At 44.5% G+C, this 27,669-nt stretch overlaps 2 protein-coding genes across 2 annotated transcripts in view; one reads left to right on the forward strand and one right to left on the reverse strand.

Annotated features, from left to right (window-relative positions):
* Positions 1-10,918, reverse strand: part of LOC122656864 (alpha-(1,4)-fucosyltransferase-like) — a 25,842-nt gene extending 14,924 nt beyond the window's left edge. The window contains exon 1 of the mRNA XM_043851546.1: positions 10,902-10,918. The gene's annotated coding sequence lies outside the window, so the exon portion shown is untranslated. The remainder of the gene's footprint in view (positions 1-10,901) is intronic.
* Positions 10,288-14,316, forward strand: LOC122656866 (protein LAX PANICLE 2-like). Its single transcript, XM_043851553.1, has 3 exons — positions 10,288-10,338; positions 10,517-10,589; positions 14,129-14,316. Exons 1-3 carry the CDS (start codon positions 10,319-10,321, stop codon positions 14,300-14,302), a joined length of 267 nt encoding a protein of 88 aa, XP_043707488.1. The 5' UTR covers positions 10,288-10,318; the 3' UTR covers positions 14,303-14,316.
* The last annotated feature ends 13,353 nt before the right edge of the window (positions 14,317-27,669 follow it).

The following is a 27,669-nucleotide window of genomic DNA, read 5'->3' on the forward strand; positions in this document are numbered from 1 at the left end:
GGAATAACTTCAATGGTAATAAATACATAAGGTGGATTATCCTTGAATTTAAAAGTTAATACAATTGAAATTGTTTGATAAATACAGAAAAAGGAATTAAACATACATCCAAAAATATAATATCGAAAGCAACAAAGAGTAAAGATAAGCATCAATGGTCGTAGATCAACTTTCGCATCAACATCTCTTATCGAGTCCTTCATCATCCACCGGTACCGTACAACCTGCATCACAATCTAAAAAGAAGGGTTCCCCGAGGGGTGAGCTTCCACTAGCCCAATGAGCAAGAAATTGAATCCACACACACACAACAAATATAGGACTGCAAGCCGAACCTGATGAGCAAACATCCTTGACGTCCCATACCACCAATGATGATTTACACATTAGATCCGATTTATAGTCATGCGACAAACACAACAATATGATATGTAATATAAATAATGATGATGATTATGATGAGATGTAATGTATGCATGAATGCTATGCTGTGTAGAGTAATCAAATTGTATCCCTGGTACCGGAACACACCCTCAATCCCCAACGATACAACACCATTAATCTACGACATAGTAAGGCCATATCCCTGGTACCGGAACACACCCTCGATCCCCAACGATATACCCCTAACTACGTCAGTGGAAGCCTGCCAGTCCCAGAACACACCATTGGTCTCCCAGCAAGCCTCCGATAATCTCAACCACGGTACCAGAACTTACCCTTGATCCCCGGGCTGGATTATCAGTAAGGTGATACGGCGTAAGAACTTACACATCTACCTTCCGTATCCCTGATTATGATGATGAGATGTAATATATGCATGGATGCTATGCTGTGTAGAGTAATCGAATTGTATCCCTGGTACCGGAACACACCCTCGATCCCCAACGATACAACACCATTAATCTACGACATAGTAAGGCCATATCCCTAGTACCGGAACGCACCCTCGATCCCCAAGGATATACCCCTAACTACGTCAGTGGAAGCCTGCCGGTCCCAGAACACACCATTGGTCTCCCAGCAAGCATCCGATAATCTCAACCACGGTACCAGAACTTACCCTTGATCCCCGGGTTAGATTATCAATAAGGCGATATGGCGTAGGAACTTACACATCTACCTTCCGTATCCCTTTAACATAAATATCAAATCAAATATGCAACATGCTATATAAAACTATCGTATCGAGAGGTATTCCGGGTACATCGATGTCCCATACCATCTAGTATCCGGGTACCAGCACGACACGGCACATGACAGGCCAAATATAATATATGAAGAAAGACATTAAACAAACCACAGCATCATCTCATACAATTCCAATCACATTTGTAACACATAGTCATCAATTATCACACACATGAACACATTCATAGATAAACATTGCAAACATGTATTTATGCATGAAATGCATCACATAACATAAATGCATCAAGTACAACATTTAAACATACAAACACTCAAAATAAAACAAGATCCAATCCCCACTCACCATATAGTTCGTGTTCCGTTGATTTGATTTGTCGTTCGATGTCCGCTAAGTACGTCTCCTCACACAATTAATAAAGCCTAGGATAGTGTAGAAAAGTGTTAGAAAGGGTGGGGGAAAGTCCCTTAAGAAAAACCCCATAAATTATATAGCCTACAGGCCTTTAGGGTAGCACGGATGCAAGCACGGTTGTAGGCAGAGCCTTGCATCCGCCCTTGCATTCGATCAAGGCATGATACAATTTTGAAGGTGTTCTTTAACCCAATTTGTCCTACTTGGATCTTTAAGTCCAAAGGACAAGGGAAGGGTGTCCTAGGGTCTACTAGGGCCTGGTTACATCATTAAATTCATTGGGTCTAGAGAACTCAAGGGATTAAACTCCCAAAGGTCACATTATAGGGTTTTGAGTAATGAAACCCAAACTCAACAACAAGGTTGCAAGGAGGGGTTCTAGGATCGTACTTAGAGGCAAGGCCTCATTAATGAGGTCCAACACTGAACCAAGGTCACCCCTTAGGTTCTGAGTGGAACCTCAAGGTCCAACCTTAATTTCCAAAGTTTCCCAACCCAAAACTAATAAGGGAAAGGGGGTTTAAGGGCATTAAAGGTAGATCTTGGTACTATAATAATCAATTAATTAGTATGATTAGGGGCACCTTAGGTTGTAATTATACCCCCATTAAATCCTAATAAGTTCTACTCCAATAGCCACGAAGTAGGCAAGGTCACCGACATAAAACTTAGATTCTAAAGTTACTGTCTAAACACATTAGTCAGGTTTGAATCCATTTTTGAGGATCATACACTCATATTGGGTCTAAGGTTTCTTCATAGTAATTGTATCCCTTTGAGTCTAGTTTATAATGCAAGTTGAATCATATCAATACGATATGTGTAGATCAAGTTATGGTCAAAACAGTGGGTCAAGGTCAAATGTCAGCAGTTCTGGGAACGGGCGATTTTATGGGTGGTTTCTCAGAGAGCATGAAACAGTATGTAAAATCGACTTTAACAGGGGCTCAGGAAGGGTTCTTTTAGGTGTGGTTTTACATGTGGTTTTACCTCAGATATGAAACCGCAGGTAAAACCGACTTCAACAGAGAGCTTTTTAAGAGATGGTCTCAGGGTGGTTGTAGGAGTGGTTTCTCGTAGGTCTTAAAACCGCAGGTAAAATCACCTGCCTCCAAACTCCAAAATCAAAGGATTCTTCATCAAGGCTTCCATTTCCAAGTAGATTGGAGAAAATGAAACACCAAGAAGGCTTTCTCCTTGGCACATTAGGGTCCTAAGACCCCATTAGGCCTATGCAACCCATTGATTCAATAAATGAAGCAAGGAGAACCTCATTTAGGGCATAATAAGATAGAAACCTTATATCTATTGATGGGGATGGGATTGGAAGCTTTGAGGTTAGCAAATGGAGTCAAATAGCTCCACAAAATCAAGGCCATGAGTTCCCATCGATTCTTGGGTCTCAAAACAAACCCTAGACCCATTCTCCACCATGGCTTCCAACCCCAAAACCCAAAATCGATTAAAGAGGGGGAGGAGATTCTAATGGCTTATCTTACCAATGAGAGGAGCTCCACGATTTGGCCACCAAGAGATGTGGTTCAAGCTTCAGCCAAGCCCTTCTCCCTTCTCCTTCCTTCACTTCTTCTTTCTTTCCTTCTTTTCTTCTCCTTTCTTCTTTCCTCCACGATTTAGGTTGGATGGGAGAAGTAATGAGGGATGAGTGCTCTCTCCCCCTTTAGACTTATTTGTAAAAATGGGTTTTGGATCTTTTAAGTCAAATGGGTCAAGAGGTAATGGGTCAACCCATGATCTTATTTAGGGTAAAGGAATGGGTTAACCCATCTTTGGGTCAAATAGAGTCAAATGGACCTTCAAGTTAAATGGGCCTGCCCACAGATTTCAAATAGAAAAGAACCCACTTGGGGATGGGTCCATCCATCATGGGATTATAAACCCATCACACGCTCCCTTAAATAAGTGGGACCCACAATTGAAGTATTCCCTATTCAACCATAATAGCTCGGGTGGTTCAAACCCCGACCCGCACTTTGAGAACATCGAAGGAAAGGGTAAATAAATAAAATTAAGGGCTAAAACTTACTTCTCAGCCGTCATGGTTTGTCACCCATGACCCGAATAGTCTCGCCACGGCAGTGTCAAGCTCATCACTGAACGGGGTGTCCAAGTGAGGCGACGCTCTGAGGTACACGCTCTAGTACTCTTCACTTCCCGGATTAGTACTTGGAGGAAAATCAATGAAGTCGCCATCAAAGAATTTCCCCCACCGTCGGTTAAGGAATCTTTCCTCCACAGGCAAGCCCGTATTGTGATCAATGATTTTGTAACTGGATTTGACCATCATGGAGAACAGGTCACCAGCATACATGGCAGCGATATCTACATGTCACGAGGAAGAAATAATATTTAATTATATGCCCGGGGTGCGGGTATAACATAGAGGGTTCCTTGGGTATATTCTATGAAGTAAGGTTCAATTTGGTAACAATTTGCTCTGTAAGAGTGTTCCTGAGGTAGAGATGATTTTTCTTGATCCCACTCCGTGAAAGTAAACTATAGGAATGGAATCACTTCTGCTACTAGAAAACAAACCTATTACTATTGGGGAAGGGGGAAGGTGTTGGAGGTTTTTCAATATAATGGCATTGGGAATAATCCCACATCGGAAATATAAAGATAATTCCTTGGGTGTATTTAATAAAATACTATTTATCATTTAAATTAATAAATAGAGAATGCTACGGTGTATGTGTAAGGACTTTCGTCCAAGCATGCATGCGCACGTGCACGTGCATGGACAATGGGCTGTAGAGGCACACACACTTAGCACTTAGCACATTTGCATCGCTTTGAATGAGATCTAATCATGACCGTTCCTTTTGATTCTTTTAGATTGAATGGATCAATTTGGATCTAGATAAGATTGTTGTAAACAGTTTAATACTTATGCTTTGGATGGTTTAGATTATCCAGATTCAAATATGAAGGGATCCATTTGTTGGGAACATGTGCCAAGTGGGTTATTAATTCCCAAGTGATTTCAAACTTGAATATATCCAAAAATGTTCTTCTTCTCTTCCCTCATTCTCAAAGTGATCTTGCAAGAAATTTGTTTCACTGCAAGAAACAAATTTTCTGCCACTGATTTTTCTGTTTTCTCAGAAGATGTTCAGGCATCGATCCTGACTCCGTTTATGCAATACGTAACCAAGGTAATCAACAAAGTTTGGGGCTTCATTGTATCCTGGGAGACAATTCGTCAGCAACCTATTTGCATCTAATTGTAGGAACAAATTTCGTCTTAAGAAAAATGACTCTGTAGTGCGGATTGAAGTTTCAAGCCTATTTCTGTTCTAACAGAAGGGAGAGATTCTTTTAGCCAGCAAACTACCAAAACAGAACAATGACAAATTGTTCCTACATGCCCAAAATCCACGTAATCTTGGTGAGAGAAAAAGAAGGAATCAGAGACGACTTAACTCCTTATTTCTGCCAAGCTGGGTCTGTCCTTTGTTGAGTTGAAGAAGACGACCCAGCAAACTCTAGGTCGATTGGACTCCAGATGAAGATATGCTTAGAAGTTCGCCAAAACAAAATAGAAATCCAAGCTTGATGATATTGGTGAAGAAGCTACATGGGCCTTAGATGGTAATTTTAAAAATTGAAGCCCACAAAAAGCAAGCCCATGACTTGGAAATCATACAATAAACATTTTTTTTTGGGGGGTTAAAATAAAATAAGGAAAAAAGTTATCTTTGGGGAAGTGTATCATCCACGCCTAAATACATAGGGGGAGAAATGACCGCCCGCACCTTATGAAAGGTAGAAATCTTGCTCTCATAATGCTAATGCGTGTGCGCTCATTGGCCCATGCTTACACAGGGCCGTGCTCCCCCACAAAGAACATTGACCCATGAAATAAAGATTACTAGTGGATCAAACTCATGCGTGAAAGTGGTGACGAGTAAGACAACTGACCTATTAAAGGTAATTGAAATTCACATACATATTTTTTTGTTAAAGGTCAAAAAAACGCTGCTAGTGCCTAGTTGTGTCTCTCTCTCTCTCCTTCCCTCCTCCGAAATGACATATCTACCTTTTATTGTGTAAGGATGTCAATATTGGGTCGGAACCAGGAATCGGATCAGAACCGATCCACCTAATAGCTTATTGGTCCAGTCTTGTATCTACCGATAAATTATTGGTCTCATCCTAGATCTACCAATTAAAGTTATTGGCCTCCCAACGGTTCCAAAAGCGATAGACCAATTAGAAACCGTTGGAACTGGAACAGATTCACATCCTAACCTTATATATTATATAATTCATAAGACTTAAGGTCAAATCCTTTATTTTTTTAGTCTTTCATTTTGACTGATACCAATTGTCTCATATGATGTTTTACCAGATATTTGGTTGCTAGTTTAAAGGTTCATTGCGAATGCTAACTTAAGAACATACCTTAAAATATTCATAACTTATGAGGGTCCTAGTGTTTCTAATTAATTGAATACAAAACAAGAGGTAATATGCATAGGTCTGTGAATTGAGAAAAAAAAATTGATAGTGGATTGCATATCTCATGTGAATGAAAATAATATCTTAATTAGTGTAATATTATTGAATATATGTAGCATGTGTTAGAAATCACTCGGAACTGTTTAGGAATCAGAACCGACCCACCCATTAGTTAATGGTCTTGGATCTTAGGTTTGGAACCGATTAACTTTTTGGTCCGGTCCTGGTCCTAACCATTTAGGGCCAAATTCGTTAAGGAAGCAGACCAAATATTGACACCCGTAAATATTTAAGAAAAGGTTTGACTTCTTGTTCTTGAATTTATGTAGCATGTGTAAAAAATATTTCTTTTTTTAATTTTGAACTACTTAAAACTGATTAAATTGGAACCGATCCAACCATTAGTTAATGGTCCAGGATCTCAAGTTTGGAACTAATTATTGGTTTGGTTCTGCTCCTGACCTCTTAGGACCAGAACCGTTAAGAAACTAGACCGATATCCCAAAACCAGACCAATTGACACTCTTACTATTGTATGAGGAGAGATATAAACACAGAAAGGTGCCGACGTACATTATGCAGTTAGACAGGGAACTCATTCATACATAATATGGTCGATTACAAGCCCCAATCTTCCAATCATTCCAATTCAGACGTATAAAAAAATTTCATAGTCTAAATGTCTAATTAATACTAAAAGTCTAAACCAACATAAACTAAAGCTTCTTTATATAAAATAAATAAATAACCCATAAATAAACTAAAGGTATCTAAACTACAAAAGCATAAACTAAAGCTATCTAAACTAAAGCCTACAAAAGGGCTATCTAAACAACAACTAAACATTCACAAACACTTTTCAAACATCACAAAGATATTCCAATACCTATGGTTGCCTCAATGGTCAAAATCTTAAGGTGTTGTATTTTAGGAACCAGGGAGGCAGGGATCAAGTATTGGTACCAAAGAAGTACTGGCAACCCAAAAACATTACAACGATATTCCAACAATGATTGGGTTTTTTAAAATGCAAACCAATACATGTCAATGCTTTAGATAAACCAAATCTTAGATTGTCTGAATCCTTTAACAAGTATAATAACTTGATTAAGCAAAAGGGTATGTGTTAAGACCACATACACATAACTAATGATAGATGGAATAAGAAACTATATTTCTTACCGAATAAAAACCGTATCAAAACCATATCAACTCGATATGATATCGATATTGAAAATAAAATTTGGGAAGTAATTTGTTGTTCGGGAGTAGAGATGTCTTTTCATTTGAAGAGGAGAAAGATAGACTCATGGGTAAGGATGTCAACGGATATTCAAAAATCCGTATTCAATTCATGTTCGTATCTGTTTAGGAGAATCCGAATTCGTCCAAAATTAATAGGATACGAATATGATCATTTCACTATTCGATAGTGTATTATCCGATTCGTTTAATAATTCGACGGCAATAAAATATCTGAAATATATCTTTGTGTCTGTGTATCTGATTAAGTTACCTTATTAGATTTTGTTGTCTTATTTTTATAATTTTATAAGTTAAGATAATGTGATTCTTTTTTTAGATTTTCTATTGGTTTATATATATTGTTTTATGCACTGTCATACATGAAAATCAAATATTGATTAAAATAAATACAAGATAAAATCAAAAATAAAAGTGAAAGAAAACCAAAGACTAAGAAGAATAGAAGAAATGGTAGTTGCTGAAATCTCAAGTTTCAGCCTTAACCCTCATTAACAAAAAAGTAAAGATGTCAATGGATAGTTGAAAATTTGTATTAGATGTGTTCGTTCATATCCATTTAGGAGAATCCGTATTCAAAAACTTACTATCCGAAAATTATCCAAATCCATTCGAAAACTAAAAGAACATTATCCGAATCCATCTAAATATAATTGACTACGGATATGATTATGCCATTATCTGACCGAATTCAATCTATTTACACATTTACTCATGGGAGTGTCGGTGTAGGATATACTTGGGACAGAGTTTTTTTTTTTTTTTTCCCTATAAAATTTGTGTAATTCGATACAAAACGATTTTGGTTTTTAATTTCTGCGGATTGACAGTTTATTTTATTTTTGGTAAAATGTCGATTGATAGTTGACACCATTTACTAGACTGTTTAGTGAAACGAGGAGTTCCGGAGTTTCGCACCGAATCCATATCTTCTATCCATATTAGGCGACGTGGCTTATGGAGAGTTATTTTTTATCCATCAGCAGTGAAGGAAACTTTTCTCCACTAGCAGTATCTAGTTACACATTGCATCAAAAGGATGTCTTATCTAATTCAACGGTAGAATGAAATAATATAGACCCTACACGTGGCATATATTTTATACAGTAGAGAATAGAGATACAGGAACATACCTCGTAGCGTCAACTCCTTCGTATTCGAAGGATCCGGGTCTCTCATCTTTGTGAGTTGTGAATGGGGGTAGATCACGATTCACGACATCACGTGTGACGTATCCCCAGGCCAGACTCAGAGACCAAGTTCAATCCGATTCGACCAAAACCAGGGAAATGACAGCGATCGTAACCTGGAGCCGGAGGTAAAAAAAAGTTGAGTTCTCAGGTGGGTCCCACACCATGCACGCGTTGGAGAGGTGTGATGATGATAGAGTCGAGGATGGGAAATGTCCCCACCCCCACCCTACGACCCACTAACTGACACCCCTAGATAGCCCTAGTCTCCCTCCAACCATGGCCTTGTACTCTCAGGACCTACTTGTCTTATCTGCGTGCTTGCCACGTGGCCCTCCATTGTATGTATGGGTCTAACTAACCCCACACAAGGCACTTTTTCTTCTTCGTTCCTCACTTTTATTTTTCCTTGGTGCAAGTAATCTTATCCTTTCCCTTCCCTTGCATCGCTGACTAATTAATTGATTTCATCGATAATGTAAGATATCAATAACATCTTCGCTTCTTAACTCTCAAATTCCTCCTCCAAGGGAACTAGGGAAGGACATGTCATGTTCGTTCTCTGAGTTCCCCTTTGGGCGTTCTGTCTCTCTCTCTCTGTCTCTCCGTAGAAACCAATTTCCAGACAAAACGAAGGAATGTTTGAGAACCCACCGATGCAGAAGCAACAGCCAAACCACTCCCCTAAAAAGCATCATAGTGCCCACAGTGCTCTTCAGTACATGGAGGTAACCTCTCTCTCTCGCTCTCTCTCTCTCTCTCTCTCTCTCTCTCTCTGGGTATTATGAGGAACCCTAATGGATACTGTGTAGGTGTGCGAAGACAAGAAGAACAAGAACAAAGATAGCCTCGGAAAGAAGCGAAATCTCAAGTGCCCCTCGCTTTCGTCTATAATTCCGTGCTGGGTTTTAATCCCGAGAAGACTGAAAAGAGAAACATTGTGAAGCAAGGGTGTGTGTGTGTGAGGGGTGTGGAGATCGGAGAATAAAGATCATAAATGAATGAAAAAGTATAATACTATATACTTTTGTCTTCCAAAAAAATAAAATTAAAAAATAAAGGTTAGGGTTTCTTTAGGTATGAACAGGAAAGTCTTTCTCCTTTGCGTCTTTGCCGTTCTATAAAGGGCCAAACCGAACCAAAAACCCTAATCACAGTTCATCTTTTACCTTACAGCAGCACTCATGGCTTCCTCATTGTCGAACAACTACGTTCCCTTAGAGGAAGACAAAGACAACGAAGATATCCAAGAAAGAGAAGAAGAACAAGAAGAGAAGAACGGATGGGAAGCGAGTCAGATGCTTGAACTCGGGCTTGGACTCGTTTCCAGCTCGGAACAAGTACCTAGATCGAGCGATCTCCATCGTCGTCATCATGTCGTTGCTGCTGCTGCTGTAGGATCCACGTCTTCATCTTTTCTTTCGCTTTTGCAGTTGCAGAAGCAGCAGGGAGGATTAGGATTAGGATTAGGATTAGGGTTAGGGTTAGGGTTAGGGTTTCATAATGACGGTGTCGGAGAGAGTTCCAGAACAGCTCCTAGTAATTATCATCACCATGTACCATCATCATACCAAGGGCCATGGCACGTGGGATCTGGACCATCTGGTCCGAGTCGTGTGCAGGTGCAGATCCCTAAGGCGACTGGACTGTGGTTTACCCTTCGGTCTGCGCCTAACCGGTAATGGCTCAGCTTCTTCTCTAGCTATAATGGTTTCTCCATATAAACAAAAAATTCAAAAAAAAAAATTCAAAAAAAAAAAAAAAAAAAAACTGATTGGTGGCTCATGATAGCAGGAAAGGGGAGATATTGCCTCAAATACCAATGGCGTATATTAGAGTGAAGTAAGTGGTGCACGTGAGAGAGAGCTAGCCTTACGTAAATAATGTTAACCTAATGTGCCCTTTCTTTCGTTCTTTCTACTTGTTAATGATGATGTCTTGTGAAATCTGAGTGGAAAGCTAACCCTTTTTTTCTTTTCTTTTTTTGGTTTGTCTTTTGGGTTTCGGTAAATTCTGGAAGAGAAGAGAACGTGACAGTATTGATAGTGAAGAAGTACCTGGTTACAAAGCTTGAGCTCACGAATGTTTCTGAGGTAATTATCAATCCTGCCATTATTTATTCATTCTCATGAGACCTTAAAGATGAGGATCGATCATATTTGTTTCTGTGGTTCACTCCTTTTGGGATGATCATCAGATTGGTTTCCATGGGTTGGTTTGATTTTCTTTGGGTGCTTTGTGTACGTGGTGGACATGCAGAGGTGGTAGGGTTTACAAGAAGGATATCATGGGAATCCATTATCCAATAGGTTTTTGAAGGAGTAAGTCCAATAGGAGTATAGAGTTTTGTTGTAATGATTAAAGAAGAGAAAGCAGACTTGTAGCTTTCCAAGAAGTACTCAAGTAAGAGAGAGAGAGAGAGAGAGATGATCATCCTCACTTGGTTGGTTCCCTTCTGTTATATATAGCCTGTATTTTGTTGGTATTGGGTTAATGGGTCCAGTAAAGATAGATTTTTTATAGGGTGTTCCAGCTCTCTCTCTCTCTCTCTCTTCCTTAGGACATGATTGTAGATACAACAGGTTAAAGCTACGTATGGCCCAGATCTACAATGATGATGTTAATTTTAGACAAAGTTTATGCTCAGGAGAATGATGCGGATGAGCATTTTGAAGGCTTCACTTACCTCTAAATGCCTTGAGAGGATAGTCTCAAGTGAAATAGGGACCCAGGAGAAGAATCTCATATATTAATTGTTCTCATAGAGTGCACAATATATAGATTCAATTGCATATTCTGCAAAGACAGTGATGATGGAAATTGATTTTAAGTGATTAGGAGTGAGTTTTGTGAAGGAAGAATCCTTACCATGATCATCGGCACCATTAGATGACCAGGGTGGGAGTTCTTTAACAGGGTCGGAGTTTGTTGATGGGATAAGAGTCTCAGTGTATGGTCACATCTGGAGTGGGTTGGGGATTTTTACTCTCCACTTGTGAAGGAAAAATTTTGCCCAATTAATATTCAAAAACAAGGTAAGTAAATGTTTACAAAAAAAAAAAAAAAAAGGAAAAAGTAATGCAACAATCAAGACATTTTATCTGACAGATTGTCAAGGTCGGTAATTGAATAATAAATTATTTAGGGTTATTGTGAAATAAATATTATTTTTTTTCCTGATAAAAATGATTTGTTTTATCTGTTCTTTCTACTGATTATTTTGAGACAATTCCTTGTGTATGCCTATAAATTACTTACAACATATATTAATAAGTATAATGCAGTTTCATGGTGAGAAAACTTGATATTCTCTAATTTATTGTCCGAGTATAGATTCCTCACCCACTTTATCTTCCAAATTTTGAAATGTATTAAGAAATGACAAGAAGTAATCTAGTGAACTTATTATAAATCCATTTTTGAGGTAAGGGGGGGGGGGGGTGTGGGGTGGTCCATAGAATTAGGGACAGATGCAAAAGGAAATGTGTCCAATTATTGTAGGACAAAGGATTCAAGAGAGTTAAATTTGGTTGTTTTATTTATTGTGCTTACTAAAGTAGGTTTGCTTACTGGAGTTATATTCTCTATTTTCATGATATTTGTTTGGAGTTTCAATCAAGAAATATAAATAATCTCATAAGAACATGTTCATCTGACTAGATTTGACTGCATGCCTTGAGCTCAATCTTTTCTCCTTGGGTTAAATATTTGCTTTATGTTTTCCTCAATTATGAATCAATTCAATTACTAGAATAGCCAGTCTACCTTATCTTTCTGCTTCTTCTGGGCACCCATGACAACTAAGCCTATGAACAAGAAATGAGTAGCCTAAGTGCACTTGCAGGAACTAATGTTGTGTCTTACTGTATCTACATTAACCTCTTATTAGCATAGACGAAATCTGGTGACCAATACCATTGTTCCAAGTTTCCAATATTGTTTACTCTCTCCATCTATGTTGCTTCTGTTAGAGTATCTGTTCTTAGTTGAAATATTTCTTTTGTTCTTTCTTCAAACAACTTGTTGCCACCAAGTTTTTGACATTTGATTTTTTGTAAGCGTGTATTACTTTTGTCACATTGCAGCTCTTATGGGGCTGGAATTTTGTGAATAGGTAGAGCCCAAGGACCCCCTGCTGGTATGTAAAGTTTCAACCCAATCAGAGTTCGCCACATGACAATACAAACCATGAAGAGTTATAGGAGCACAATGAGGGTGTTGGGGGGGGGTTTATTGAAGGGGTGTATGGACATACATGGGAGGGAATACCATTAAAAATATGGAAGGGTTAATAATTGAATTTGAGGCTAAAATTTGACACATGGCTAATTCAGACCACTCCCGTGATATTCAGTAGTTGGATATGCAACATCACTCCCACATGGCTGAATGACTGGCATGGTCACAATACTTTTGTCACTGTACATGGTGGCAACAAGTTTTTGCCTTGTTTTCTGTAGGGGGTTTTTTTTTTTTTTTTTTTTTTTTTTGGGGGGCGGGGTGTTAATTGCCCGTCGTTTCATGGAGAGAGAGGATAACAAAAAGTGAGATTTTATCAAAGGGTTAATTTGATCACGTTCTTCCATTTTCTCGAGTTACAACGCCAATTGTTTGTAAGATTGCTTAATTGAACTTTCCTTCTTTCCAGGATATGATCTTGAGAAGGATCCATCTTTTCCTAGACCAATTTTCACTTAGCTGACACATGATTGTGTTTAAATTTTAGTGGATTTGGCTACAATTCATATTCTTTATCAGCTTTTCCTTTCGTTTCTAGTGTCTCTTTGTTTCCTCATACACATCTCATCAGTGTATAGATAATAGTGCCAGAGGTGAAGTAATAAAAGTATATCAAGATTGTCTGGTCAACAGATAATTTTCTTAACTCCATAACTTCAGTGAACTATTAAGTGGAGACTATATAAGGTAAAGATACAAAATAGACTGATAGTAGTTACCTATCAAAGTTCAGGAGCAATTGAAAAGTAACCTGAGATGTACAAAGTGCCTGAGTGCTACATTGGGAGAGTTTTTATCATAAACAGAAGTGGAGAAATTCTCATATTGATAAATGGAGAGCTCATTTTATTATTGAAAAATTGAAACTTTTGTTAATATGGATCGTAATCTGCTTTGTTTTAAGGACAGAGAGTCCCATATTGATCCTAACCTGAAGTGCTGATATTGTCATTTACTTTCTAAATTGGTCTGTTACTCTAGCGAAACCTGTTTGATTTTAGGCCTAAGAAGGATGAAGGCATCCTCTCGTGCGCCAGACTTTCAGAAATCAAAGTTTATCATAACCTTAACATTTCTTGTGATTTGTATCAAGGCATAGACCCAGGTTCCTTAACTGAATTGGTTCATGGGGGCAGGATTGTAGAATGGTATGTCTCTAGAAATTGATTTTTTTGAATAAGCCCAAAAATACTAAATTCTTAGCTTTTGATTTACAAGAGGATTTCTGTATATCTATTTTTTTGGCTGTTCTAATTGTTTGCTTAAACAACTATGTTCTGGCATCTAGAGCAGAGGCATTACATATCATCATATGAACAGAGTAATTTGTTGAATCTCAGAATACTCCTACTCCTATTTGTTGCAGCTGACTCTTTTAATATGTTAATGACAGATTGATATTTCATGCATGGGACAGCCATTGTTGCATTCGCAGACGCTTAAGTATGTGCGAGATGTCATATGGCGTCCTAGACTGGCTGAATCTCTAAATGCAGTTGCATCCAGGAACACTGCCTCTTTAAATCATTTGATGCCGTTGCATTATGGGAAGCACTGTCTGTGCTAGCTCCTTCAATTCCCCCCCCCCCAATTCACCTCTCTGTGTGTGTCAATCATCTTGATGACTAACGGATCGAGGACGCTCATCTTTTCCTGTATTGTCTATTGCAAACTCTTGCATTTCTGTACAACGAGACATACCCTTACATGAAAAAGCTTGAAACATTCTTCTGTGTTTCGTTCCTGTAATTTTTTTTACCAGGAATACATTCTCATGTGTGCGCAACTTTTTGAGTCATGTGGATGGTTGTTGGAGGCTCTAATTTAATTGAAAATTAGATGGCTAATCATAACTTTAATGTTTTTTGTAGTCATTTCGTACCGGTGAAGATGATCCAGTAAATACTCTACGTTGATGAGTGTATGGGTATTTACTCTTGATTAGATTAAATGAGTATTTGTGGGATATTCTTTGGGATATCTAAAAACAGTATAAGATTGCTTCTCTTATCAAGATGTTCAGAGTCATCATATTGTATGATGTGGTAGAAAGACTAAATCAGATATTGTGCGACAAGGTTCAAGGGTTGTTTTTATTGGCATTGTGCTTTTGACATAACAGTGATTATTCTAAATAAGGATCCAACTAAATTTGTACCTAAGGAGCATTTTGAATGTTGGAATGGAGGCGAAAGCCGGCCTATTCCGTGATTTCTTAAGGTATAGAGACTGCATAACTTACATGCGAAGGTGGTTGACAAATGAGATGAAATTTAGATTACGAAGTAAAAAATATTGTATCATATCATGATGAGATTCTAAGGATATAGAAGAGTTCTATGTGTATCGTTTGGTTCAATGTTTGTGACTCCAAATTTTGTTGAACATCCTTGAATGCCTCAAAGTAGTAATCGTTATCCCCTTCAATTCGCTGCCCATTTCAATTTCTCCAATTCTTCACATGGGGGTGGAAATGACCATTCTACCCCTTACCTGAAAACACTACCCAAGGTGGTGTCCACTCCCCCCTATTAGAGGAATTGGAGGTGCCTGCGGATTGGAGGGGGATAATTATTCCTCAAAGTAGTGGGAGGATGATAAAACCTCTTACATGTTATACCTTCTTTGTGTAGGAAGATGACTATGTAGAAGAGTTCCACAAATGTGTCTGGTTCTTTAGATTAGACAGCTTTCCATTGAGGTAGTAGAGAATGTAAACATAGGAAATGATAAAAAAAAATTAACGCTTTTGAATGATCTCTTTACATTGAGACCAAGTATGAATTTTAATTGATCCACTATGAGGTGTAAGCCCATCAGATGTAACTGGATTTGTAAAAGGACGAAAGACAAGGTTGGAAGAAGAGGGAAATTCAAAGCACGACTGTTGACCAAGGTTACACCCTAGATGAGGGATGAATTGTGCGAGCTATTAAGATCTAATTTCAATGTCATGGTGATGAGGCATAAAACACCCCACCAATCAGAGGCTGCCATGTGGCCGACCTGACCTCAGTCCGAGAACCGAATTGAGTCGAGCTGGAGACCGGGCCGACCCGATCTTCGATAAGTCACCTAACAGAGCCAGACTCGCACAAGTTAGCCGGTGGCTGAGGCCGAGCTCCGAGCCGAGTTCACACAGGTCAACTGTAAACTGCTGGCCGAGCTGACTGCCGAGACCAACCTCTCGGGCCGACCTCCCAGGCCGAGGTGACTGCCAAGGCCGACCTCCCAGGCCGAGCCCTCCTACACGGAAGCTACCATAGCGCCCCACCGGGGATCGTGGGGTCACGTCAGCGTATCTCGAGAATCGCGGGATAAGAATCGAGTCACGATCCCAGCGCGATACGAAGTCACACTCTACATGGACTCTTACCTTAATAAGAGCCCGGCCCCAAAAATAGCTCTCCACTTCGCTCCACACGAGAAAACCTTCTGAAAGAAGGACTCCTACCATACTAGGGCTCTCCCAACCGCCTCATCTCATCTTCACTTTATAAATACCCAGGTATGGAGTATCATTCCCCATCTTGCTTTCACTACACAGTTACGCTGTTGCATTGGAGACCTGACTTGAGTGTCGGAGAGTCCTTGGCCGGAGCCACACCGGCTCTCTTGTGTTCATCGCTTGGTTTTTGCAGGCTCATCCGTGGCCGAACCGAGCATCGGAGGTTTTCACCCGCAACAGATTTGGCGCCGTCTGTGGGAACGACATCAGCAGGTCATCGTCGTTTTTACCAACTTTAAGAGCAACGATAATGGTGCACACGAGATCAGGGCAGCATGGCTCGACTTCCCATGCAGACGAGCCACAACCCGTTGTGCAGGCAAGGAGATCACCCCTCCCTGAAGCTTCGCGGCAGGGTGTGAACAGAAGACCCCCTCGGGCAGTGGGTGCGCAGCCCATCACGGGCACCACGATCAATCCCATTCCCCCACCAGAGGGTGGGAATGGGGGAGGTGTGCTAGCCACAGCCGCGATCGATCGGGTACAGGCCGAGCCAAACTTGAGTGGGCTGGGCCTACCAGCGCCGCCCTTACCGGAGAGTTTGGACCCCGAAGCCCCGGTAAATAATCGACAAGTTATGGACTTGCAACTGCAGATGCTCCACACCAACGAGATGCTGCGTACCTTCATGAACCAGATGGCCCGAGGCGGGCTAATGGGCCAACCACTGATCGCGCCCACTCCAGCCCCGATCCGCGCAGAGAGAAACTTGCAGCAAAATGGTGGCCGGCATAGGGCCGAGCCGCATCCTCACACCCGTCTCGTCAGAAGACTCCTCCTCCGCGCCTTAGCAGAGGCGCTCAACGGGATCAGCAAGAGAATCACCAAAGCCCAAAAATAGGGCAAGAAATCGAACCAGCAGGCTCGGTAGCGAGGAGGTCGGTATTTTCTGGATGGCTCGGAGAGGACGGGCAGCCGAGGAGAGTCCGAGAACCGGGGAACGAGCCAAATGGGAGGCGTATTGCGAGACAAGGAGAAGGATCTCCTCATAACCCCCGGCGTCAAAGCTCACCTCCCCGAGAAGAACAACAAGGGAGCCCCCGCGGGTCCAATTTCTAGGTGGAAAGAAGAACAAGGAGGGATGGTGCTGACTGAGCTGATCAGAATGGTCGACCACAACGGGACGACCGAGCCTACCGACCTCGGGCTGAGGGGCCAAATGGTCGACCTAGATCGAGCGAGCAAAACAATTTGTACTGGGTGGATGAATCGAGCGGTCGAGCACCTAAAACCGAGCTGGAGAGGCGACTACGAGACTTGGCGGAGCAAGTGGAGGGATTGAAAAAACAAGCAACCCCGGACGCCTATTCGTTGGTCGGGCGTCACCCTTATCCTCCTGAGATCATGGCCGCACCACTGCCGATCGGATTCAAGCCTCCCCCCTTCGACCGCTATGATGGGACGACCGACCCAACGGATCACATCAACTACTTTAATGCGATGATGACCATGTATGGGGGAACCGAGATTGTTTCTTGTCGGGCTTTCCCTGCATCCCTCAAGGGCGCGGTGACCTCATGGTTCTCCTGGTTGCCGTCGAACTCCATAACAAGCTTCGCTCAACTCTGTCGAGCCTTCGTCACGTGCTTCCAGAGTAGTATGAAACACAAGAAGACAATGGTCAACCTCCTTAGCGTGAAGTAAAGGCCCGACGAGGCGATCCGAGCATTCGTCTCCTGCTTCAATAAGGAATCCTTAGACATCAAGGATTTGGATGAGGCCACGGCCCATACGGCTATGAGCAACGGGCTCGCCGACATGGACCTCATCAAGGACTTGGCCAGGAAGCCAACCAAAAACCTGGCCGAGCTCTTGCAGAGGTGTAATGAATTTGTAAAAATGACCGAGGTTCTCCAGGCCCGGAAGGGAAACAAGGCCGAGCCAATAAGAAAAGGCCGACAACCGATGATCGCAAGGAAGATAAACGACCCAGGATGGATCACCGAGCTGAGAGATCGGATCTAGCTCGGAGCCCCGATTACACCCCGTTGAATACCTCGCGCAAGGAGATTTTGATGCAAATACAAGACGGTGGGTACATCCGTCGGCCCCGACCTATGCAAGCGGGGTCATCTCGGAATCCCAACAAATATTATCAATTCTACAAGGACACCGGCCATGACACCGAGGATTGTTATCAGCTGAAAAGAGAAATCGAAGAGCTGATGAAAGTGGGCCACTTGAAGAGATATGTCAAAGGAGGCTGTGAAGAGCGTGGGGGTCGGTGACCTGAAGAGTGCGATTAGAGAAGAGCCGAGCCGAGGCCCGACAATGAGGCGAATCGAGCGAGATGAAGATAAAGCCCGAGCTGAGAAGAAAGAGGACGGGTCCGGGCCAAGCAGTGACAAGGGAGCGCCCATATACACTATCCTCGGAGGGCCCGGGCAAGAGACTACTCGAAAGGCTAAGGCAAACGCACTGTTCGTTGGAGTTGCCGAGATGCCCACCAAGAAGCTCAAGCCAACGGCAACGATCTCCTTCACCGAGGCCGACCTCGAAGGTATAAGTTTACCTCATGACGATGCTTTAGTGGTGCAGGTAGAAATTGCGAAGAGACCCGTCCACCGTGTATTGGTCGATACCGGCGCATCCGTGGACCTTATGTCACTAGACGCATACCGACAATTTGGCTTCGGCGATGAAGCGGTCAAGCCGGAAGGCACCTCACTTCACGAGTTCTCGAGAGCTGCCGCGACCATCAAGGGCTCAATGGACCTGTTGGTCAAATTCATGGTAGTACGGTCGGTACTGGCTTTCAACGCCATACTCGGCCATCCTTCATTGATCGCTCTCCAAGCCATCATCTCCCCGATGCACTTAAAGATGAAGTTCCCCACCGAGAACGGTGTCAGCGAGGTCCGAGGTGACCAGAAGAAGGCGCGGAAGTGGTATGCTACTTTTGTCAAGCAAAACAAAGGCAATGTCCGAGGAATGGCAATGTGCATCGAACACCTCCCCGAGGATCAGCGGGATGAGCTCATCGAGAGGAGAGGACGACCCGTGGAAGACCTGACCCCATTTCATCTCAGTGAAGATGACCCAGCAAAGGTGGTCCAGCTCAGATCATTACTGAATGAAGATCAAAGGAATCAGCTCGGAGCTTTCTTAAAGATGAACGCCGATATCTTTGCCTGGTCAGCTGTCGACATGTCGGGCATACCAAGGCATATAGCCGAGCACCAACTCCACGTAGATCCAAGCCAAAAACCAATTCGACAGAAGAGAAGGAACTATGCCCTTGATCGGTAAACAGCGATCAAAGAAGAGGTGGAGAAGCTTCGCCGATCAGGGTTCATCCGAGAAGAAAAATTCCTGACCTGGTTGGCTAACGTCGCCATGGTCCCCAAGCAGAATGGGAAGTAGAGAATGTGTGTTGACTACACCGACCTCAACAAGGCTTGTCCAAAAGATGAGTACCCGCTACCTCGAATCGACCTCTTGATCGACGCCATGGCAGGTCACGAGATGCTGAGTTTTATGGACACATATTCTGGCTACAACCAAATCATGATGCATGAGGAGGACGAGTCACACACGGCATTCCGAACTGACCAAGAAAATTTTTGCTACAAGGTCATGCCGTTCGGATTAAAAAACGTCGGAGCGACATACCAGCGGCTCGTGAACTATATATTCCGCGAGCAGATCGAAAGAAATTTGGAAGTCTACGTGGACGACATGTTAGTGAAGAGCTTGAAGGCTGAACACCACTTGGCCGACCTGGAAGAAGCCTTTGGCGTATTGAGGAAGAACCAAATGAAGTTGAACCCCGCCAAGTGTGCATTCGGTGTGACCTCGGGAAAGTTCCTCGGCTTCATGGTCTCTGTCAGAGGCATTGAAGCCAATCCTGCAAAAATCAGGGTCATCCAAGAGATGAGCCCTCCAAGGACGATCCGAGAAGTACAGAGGCTAAACGGGCGACTAGCGACATTGGCACGATTCATGTCGAGGTCGATGACAAGTGTCTGTCGTTCTTTAAGGCTCTCAAGAACATTCGAAACCCGAAGGACTTTATCTGGACGGACGAGTGCCAGCAAGCTTTTGAAGGGCTGAAAAAATACTTGGAGAATCCGCCTCTTCTCAGTCGACCCGATCCAGAAGAGGAGCTTCAAATTTACTTAGCCGCTACCCCGGTAGCGGTCAGCGCGGTGTTGGTTAGGGAAGAAAGTCGAACTCAAAAACCCATATACTACATTAGCCACGTTCTTGTCGACGCCGAGACAAGATACTCTGGGTTCGAGAAAGTAGCATTCGCTCTTGTTACGGCCGCAAGGAAACTAAGGTCGTACTTCCAAGCTCATCCGATCGCGGTATTGATCGACCAGCCACTCAAGAAGATATTACACAAACCCGATGTTTCGAGACGACTGATCACCTGGGCGGTTGAGCTGAGTGAGTACGATATAAGCTATCGTCCGAGGATGACGATAAAAGGACAAGCCCTTGCCGACTTCATCGCCGAATGCACAGGGGCTGACCTTGAAGTCGGTGAAAAAAGACAGTAGAAGATGGTGGGGCTACGACTGACACGACCTAGACCATGAATGTCGACGGCTCAAGCAACTCCGGAGGAATCGGGCCGGCCTGATCCTAATGAGCCCCGAGGGGTTTCTGATCCAATACGCCCTGAGGTTCAAGTTTTCCACCTCGAACAATGAGGCCGAGTATGAAGCCCTCCTAGCCGGACTTCGAGTCAGCAAGGCAATGGGCGTAAAGCGGTTGAAGGTGCGAGGAGACTCCCAACTCATGGTCAACCAGGTCAATGGAGACTATGAGGCGAAGGACGAAAGGATGATAGCTTACCTGAGCCGAGCACGAGATCTGATTTCCGAACTCGAGCACTTTGAGGTGACTCGAATACCGAGAAAAGAGAATGCCGCGGCTGACTCTTTGTCAAAGTTGGCCGAGGCCGACCTCCAATATCTGAGCCGGTCAGTGTACATAGAGATTTTGGAGAAGCCATCCTTACAAAAAGAAAGCATAAAGCACATTAAAGAGGACGGGCCGACCTGGTTGGACCCCATTGTCAACTACTTGGAGAATGACCTGCTCCCGGAGAACTGAGACGAAGCAAGAAAGGTCAAGATCCGAGCTGCCAAGTACACCATGATCGACGGAGTGCTCTACAAAAGAGCAATCTCGGCCCCCCTTCTCTGATGCCTTGGACCGAAGGGAGCCAAGTATGCCTTAGCCGAGGTGCATGAGGGAATATGCGGGAGTCACATGGGTGGCCGAGCTCTCGCATACAAGATACTTCAGCAAGGATTTTATTAGCAAAGAATGCAAGAAGAGGCCATGAGGTATGTGAAGACGTGCGAGAAGTGCCAGCTGTTTGCACCAATCCTGAGCCGACCAGTAACAAAGCTGACCTCGATGCTGAGCCCAATCCCTTTCGCCATGTGGGGAATGGATATTCTTGGAGATTTCACCTCAGCATCGGGAAACAAAAAATACGTGGTAGTGGCGATCGATTACTTCACTAAATGGGTCGAGGCCGAGCCCCTTGCAACCATCACCGAGAAGAACATGGAGAAATCCTTCCGAGATAAGGTCATCTACCGGTTTGGGCTATCGAAAGTGCTCATCACAGATAATGGCACGCAATTCAATAACCTGGCCTTCCGAGAGTTCTGCGAACACTTCTACATTAACTTTTGACCCGTCTCAGTAGCTCATCCACAAGCAAATGGACAAGTAGAAGTGTCCAACCGAACATTACTCGCCAGCATTAAGAGAAGGTTAGATGAGGCCAAAGGAAGATGGGTGGAAGAGCTCCCAAGTGTCCTATGGGCATATAGGACGACAGTAAGAACACCAACTGGGGAGAGCCCTTTTCGCCTCGCTTATGGGACCGAAGCCCTCGCCCCGGTCAAAATTATGGCATCGTCGTACTGAGTGCTCAACTTCGATGAGAATAATTATGAAGATGGGCTAAGAGCCAACCTTGACTTCCTCGACGAAGTTCAAAAAAATGCCCTACTCCGGAACACGGCATACCAACAGAGGACGACAAAGCTTAGTGCATCCCAGCCAAGGCAGCAAGGAAAGTTAGCACCAAACTGGAAAGGCCCGTACATAGTCTCCAAGCAAATTCGCCCCGGGACGTATCGCTTGCAGACTTCGGGGGGCAAGAAAGTACCGAGACCTTGGAACTCAAAAAATTTGAAGAAATTTTTTCAATAACTGAGCATGCTTGTATTAGGCTTCAGCCCCGACATTTGATTCAATTAAATAAAGTCTTTCTCCACCACTTAACGTATTGGCAAGCTCCTAAATCAAAGTCGTAAGACCGGTCCTCATAGACCTGGCCGACCTCGAAGACCGACCCTCATAGGTTGGTAACCAAGTCGTAAGACCGATCCTCATAGACCTGACCGGCCTCAAAGACCGCCTCTCATAAGCCGGCAACCAGGTCATAAGATCGGTCCTCATAGACCTGGCTGACCTCAAAGACCGGCCCTCATAGGACGTCAACCAAGTCGTAAGACCAGTCCTCATAGACCTGGCCGACCTCGAAGACCGACCCTCATAGGTCAGCAACCAAGTCGTAAGACCGGTCCTCATAGACCTGACCGACCTCTCAAGAGCAAACTCCCCCCTTGGCCGAGCCTAGGGGTGTCAATACCCAACCCGAATCGATGAAACCGGCCCAAACCAACCCGAACGAGCCCGGACCACACCAGACCGAACTCTTAATGGTTCGGTTCGGTTTGTCGATCTAGAAAGGCAAACGGTTTGGTTTGGTTTGGTTTGGGCTAGCCAGCCGGTGCACCGATAGCCCGAACCGTTAGGCCCGAACCCAATTCAAACCGACCTAACCCGATAAATGAGTAAATCAGTAAATGCCTAATGCCCCATTGCCCCCTAAATGTGTTGTGATAGTTTCTCATTTTATCTCATATCCTTTGTTAGTGATTACCCAACCAATTGTATCCATAGGCCATAGGATATAGGATACAAAGATGCATTGTATTTGAAATATTTTATGTACTTAAAAGAGAAAGAGAAGAAAAATTATCACTAACCGGACCTTACAAGTTATATAAAACCGGTACCAAACCAAATCCAAACCGATATCAACCTGTTATCATAAACCGAAACTGACACGAAACCAAACTGCACCGAAATCGAATATTTCTTAATGGTTTGGTTTCGGTTTCTATAAAAGTCACACCGAAACCGAAAAGCTCGAACCGAAATCGGCCCGAACCGGCCCGTTGAGACACCTAGCCGAGCCTAACAAAGTTTGAAACTAAGCTAAGGCATTACGCTCGGCCAGGAAGGCTGCTCGGCCATGCGTCCACTTATATAATAGCCGGTCCGACTGGACCAATGGGAATGGCGAAGTAACTAACCAAAGCGAAAATCACCTTGACCTCGGGCATGGCATGGCCGAACCGACGACCACGGGAAGCATGGGTAAAAAATAGATAAGTCCCTAAGCTCGGCTGGCGGAATGGGTCGTCAGTTCGGCCACAACCTCAAATGGAACAACATACACAAAGAAAGGAAGGCTAAGAATGCCCAGCTAAAACACTTGGACAAATTCTTGCAAAAATAGATCTTTTATTCAGTACAGGCCAACCGCTCGGCATGGTTACAATGAGGGCCATTCGACCCCTAAAAAAAAAAAAAAAAAAACAAACAAACAAATTTTTACATCTCAATCTCCTCGGCGGGGGACTTGGAGGCGACCTCGGCAACATCCGCGGTGATAGGCTCGGCAAGGGGGTCTTGGGGTTCAGCGTCAAGGGTAAAGATGTCGGCCTGCGTAGGTTCCTCAATGGGCAGAGCCTGGGTGACCTCGGCTCCCTCCTCATCTCCCAACTCCCCTGCAAAAGTAGTCGCGTCGTCGTCAAAATGAGAGAGATTGAGATCGGGATAGACCTCCTTGATCTCGGCCAAGAGATCAGCCCGGCCTGCCTCAAAACCTTTGGCATAGGGAGGCTTCCTGATCTCATGGCACACATCAGCGTACTCCTTCGATTGGAGATAGTCGTTGATCGCCTCGTCCGGAGCCAGGGCCAGGTCTTCCTTGGCCTTCTCCCTCGCCTAGATGAGTTGAGCCTGCAGAGCCCAGACCTTCTCTTTCTGCCTGATCACCTCGGCATTAGAGCTCTCCACTTCGGCCTCGGCCGCAGTAAGCTTCTCTTGGGTCTCCCGACACCTCTGAACGGCATCGTATGCATCCTGGTAAGCTTTCTTGCATTGGACGCCCAAGGAGTGGTTCTCGGTCAAGAGCCGCTCAAAGCGAAGCATAGTCTCCACTGCCTTGGCGAAGCCCTGTAAAAAGGCATGAAAACAAAAGTCAGGACAGATTACACAGGTTGGACCTAATCATAAGAGTCGAGCATAAAACTTACCATGTTGAAATCTTGAAACAGGGTGGAGAGGAGCTTGGGGTCAGACAGCGCCTCGAGTTTCTCCCTGTCAGCAGGGAGCCGACCTGCATCCAGCCATTCCTTGGCATGCGTAGCTGACGTCAATGCCGAGTCCCCTGGGAAGAGGCGCCAGGTCGGCCTCACAGGAACGTTGCTGGCCAAGGCCCTCCCCAAGACATATCAGGAAATGTTGGGGGGAGAAACCACGAGCGGAAGGCCACCACTCGTCAGATTGATCAAGAGCTTCTGATGCTTGGTATCTTTCAGTGGGCTCCTCTCACCCTTTCGGCCCTTCCCTTTCCTCGGAGACCCCGCTGGGCCCGTACTCTTCTCGATCTCAAGGCCGACCACAGCGTCTGGCGGGCTCGACAACATGGCCTTGCCCTTGGGGGCCTTGGAGGACTCGCCCCGGGACTTCTTCTCAGCATTTTTCTTCCTTCGGTCCGCAAGGGTCTCGACCCTTAGCCGAGCTGTATCCATAGGGGGAATATGGCCGACCACTGCAAGAGAAACCAAACGTCAAAAACAAATTAAAAAAGAAACGAAGACTAAATAAAAAGGCCAGCTCGGGAACAGAAACGGGCTCGGCTCAGGCTCCTACCAGAAATGTGCCACCTTTGAAGAAACCCCTCATCCTGAAGCCGAAGGACGTCAAAGGGCGAACGCTGGGGGATTAAGTCAAGCGAGGTCAGCTCATTCTTGGTTAGGGGCAGTACCCTATTGACGTAGTTCAAGTTCATCTCCTTCCACTCGGTTTGGAGAGGGCTGTTTGGAATGGAAGCAAAGAAAAAACGAGGCTTCCAATACTTATTGAAGGTCGGCGTGCCGACCAAAAATTTGTGGCTGCCCAGGGTCGCACTCTTCCCAGATCGGCGGTTGAAATAGTACCACCCCTTCTCTGGAGACTTCTTCAAGAAAAAGAGCCGAGAGAAAAGCACCACGCTTACACCTCGGCCCATCTCGCAAAATAGGGCTTAGAAGCCGTACACGGCCAGCTAAGAGTTTGGCACCAACTGACCTGGGGACAGGTGGAAGTGGTCCAAGATCTGGTCCACCAAGCCGAGGACGGGGAGCCTGAACACGTACTTGAAAGGCGTCTCGTACAAAGCCACCTCACCGGGCCTAATGAAGCAGGCCATCTCCCCGGGGTTAGGAGCTCGAAGCTGAATGTCCTCGGGGATGGCATAGGTAGTCCTCAGATAGTCGAGGTCGGCATCCGTGATCGTGCTCGGAACGGTGTCGACACTCCCTTCTTCGAGCTCAGTGGCATCAGCGGACGAGCTGATCGAACCAACCCCCACTTCGGAAGAATCTCCCTCACTTGACTCCTCTTCGGATGAGGATGACCCAGAGTTCTTGGCTCGGTCTACGGCAATTGGTTGGGCCGCGTGGTCGAACTCCAGGAGCAATGGAGGCTCGGTCACCTCGGCCTGACGAGGCTCCACTACATCAGGCTCATCCGAAGTAGAGCCCAACAAGTCTATGGTGGGAGAACGAGCGGGGAGCTCTTAGCTCAGACTCGCACCCTCTGCCGCCCCGACGAACAGCTCACCCATGGGACTACTACCAACTGACATACTGGGCGGAGAAGACTTACTGGTTGAAGAAGAGCTGAGGATGAGCTGAGCGCGAATGAAGCAAAGGCCGAGCTGATCACGAACCAGAAAGCATCGAGCGCTACAGAGCTGAAGAATCCGAGCTTGCCGAGAAGTCAATAACTTGGAGCAGTGAAGAATGAATAGTTAGGAGTCGCCTATTTATAACTCTTGGGTTGAACTGATCCAACAGCCAAGCAGAGCTCAGCATAATTCAACGACTCAGATCAAAGGACGTTTCGAATTCCCGAGCCTGCCATAATGATTTCTGGCGATGTGGCAACCGATGCCCAACCGTCGAGCCAAGCGTCAAATCCACTGCAAAAATAAGCTCGGCTCGGCCGTAAAAATCTTTCAGACAAGCAGACCTGGAAACTTCACTCATCAGTGCCGAGCCGACCCCTGATGAGTGGGGGGGCCTGTGATGAGGCATAAAACACCCCACCAATCAGAGGCTGCCATGTGGCCGACCTGACCTCAGTCCGAGAACCGAATTGAGCCGAGCTAGAGACTGGGCTGACCCGATCTCCGATAAGTCACCTAACAGAGCCAGACTCGCACAAGTTAGCCAGTGGCTGAGGTCGAGCTCACACAGGTCAGCCGTAAACTGCTGGCCGAGCTGACTGTAGAGACCAACCTCTCGGGCTGACCTCCCCGACCGAGGTGACTGGCAAGGCCGACCAACTAGGCCGACCTCCCAGGCCAAGCCCTCCTACACGAAAGCTTCCATAGCGCCCCACCGGGGATCGCGGGGCCACGTCAGTGCATCTCAAGAATCGCGAGATAAGAATCGAGTCACGATCCCAGCGCGATACGAAGTCACACTCTACATGGACTCTTACCTTAATAAGAGCCCGGCCCCGAAAATAGCTCTCCACTCCGTTCCATACGAGAAAACCTTCTGAAAGAAGGACTCCTACCATACTAGGGCTCTCCCAACCGCCTCATCTCATCTTCACTCTATAAATACCCAGGTATGGAGTAGCATTCCCCATCTTGCTTTCACTACACAGTTACGCTGTTGCATTGGAGACCTGACTTGAGCGTCGGAGAGTCCTTGGTCGGAGCCACTCTGGCTCTCTTGTGTTCATCGCTTGATTTTTGCAGGCTCATCCGTGGGCGAACCGAGCATCGGAGGTTTTCACCCGCAACACATGGCAATTTTTACTATTCAAAACATCCATTTTTAATTAAATAACAAGTTATTTGTTTTGATCATATAATTTGGACGGACCATGTGTTAAGTGGATCCATATCGTCTACGGTGCTATGGGCAGAGTGGCCTGAGCAGCGCACAAATAGGATGCCCTGTACTGACCGCCTTACCCCTGCCCGAGTGGGGGTAAGGCGGTCATTGCAGGGTGCCCTGTTTGTGCACCACTCAGGCCGTTCTGGGCAGGGCACCGTAGACGATCTGAATTGGTGTTAAGTGGGAATGCACATTATCTTC

This window comes from Telopea speciosissima, chromosome 3 (genome assembly GCF_018873765.1).
Source record: "Telopea speciosissima isolate NSW1024214 ecotype Mountain lineage chromosome 3, Tspe_v1, whole genome shotgun sequence".
NCBI lineage: Eukaryota > Viridiplantae > Streptophyta > Magnoliopsida > Proteales > Proteaceae > Telopea > Telopea speciosissima.

Bases quoted from the DNA above. Each gene is read 5' to 3' on its own strand.
- LOC122656866 (XM_043851553.1), top strand. From the start codon at position 10,319: ATGGCGTATATTAGAGTGAA. The intron at 10,339-10,516 runs GTAAGTGGTGCA...AAATTCTGGAAG, and splicing joins ATGGCGTATATTAGAGTGAA to AGAAGAGAACGTGACAGTAT. The intron at 10,590-14,128 runs GTAATTATCAAT...TGTTAATGACAG, and splicing joins AGCTCACGAATGTTTCTGAG to ATTGATATTTCATGCATGGG.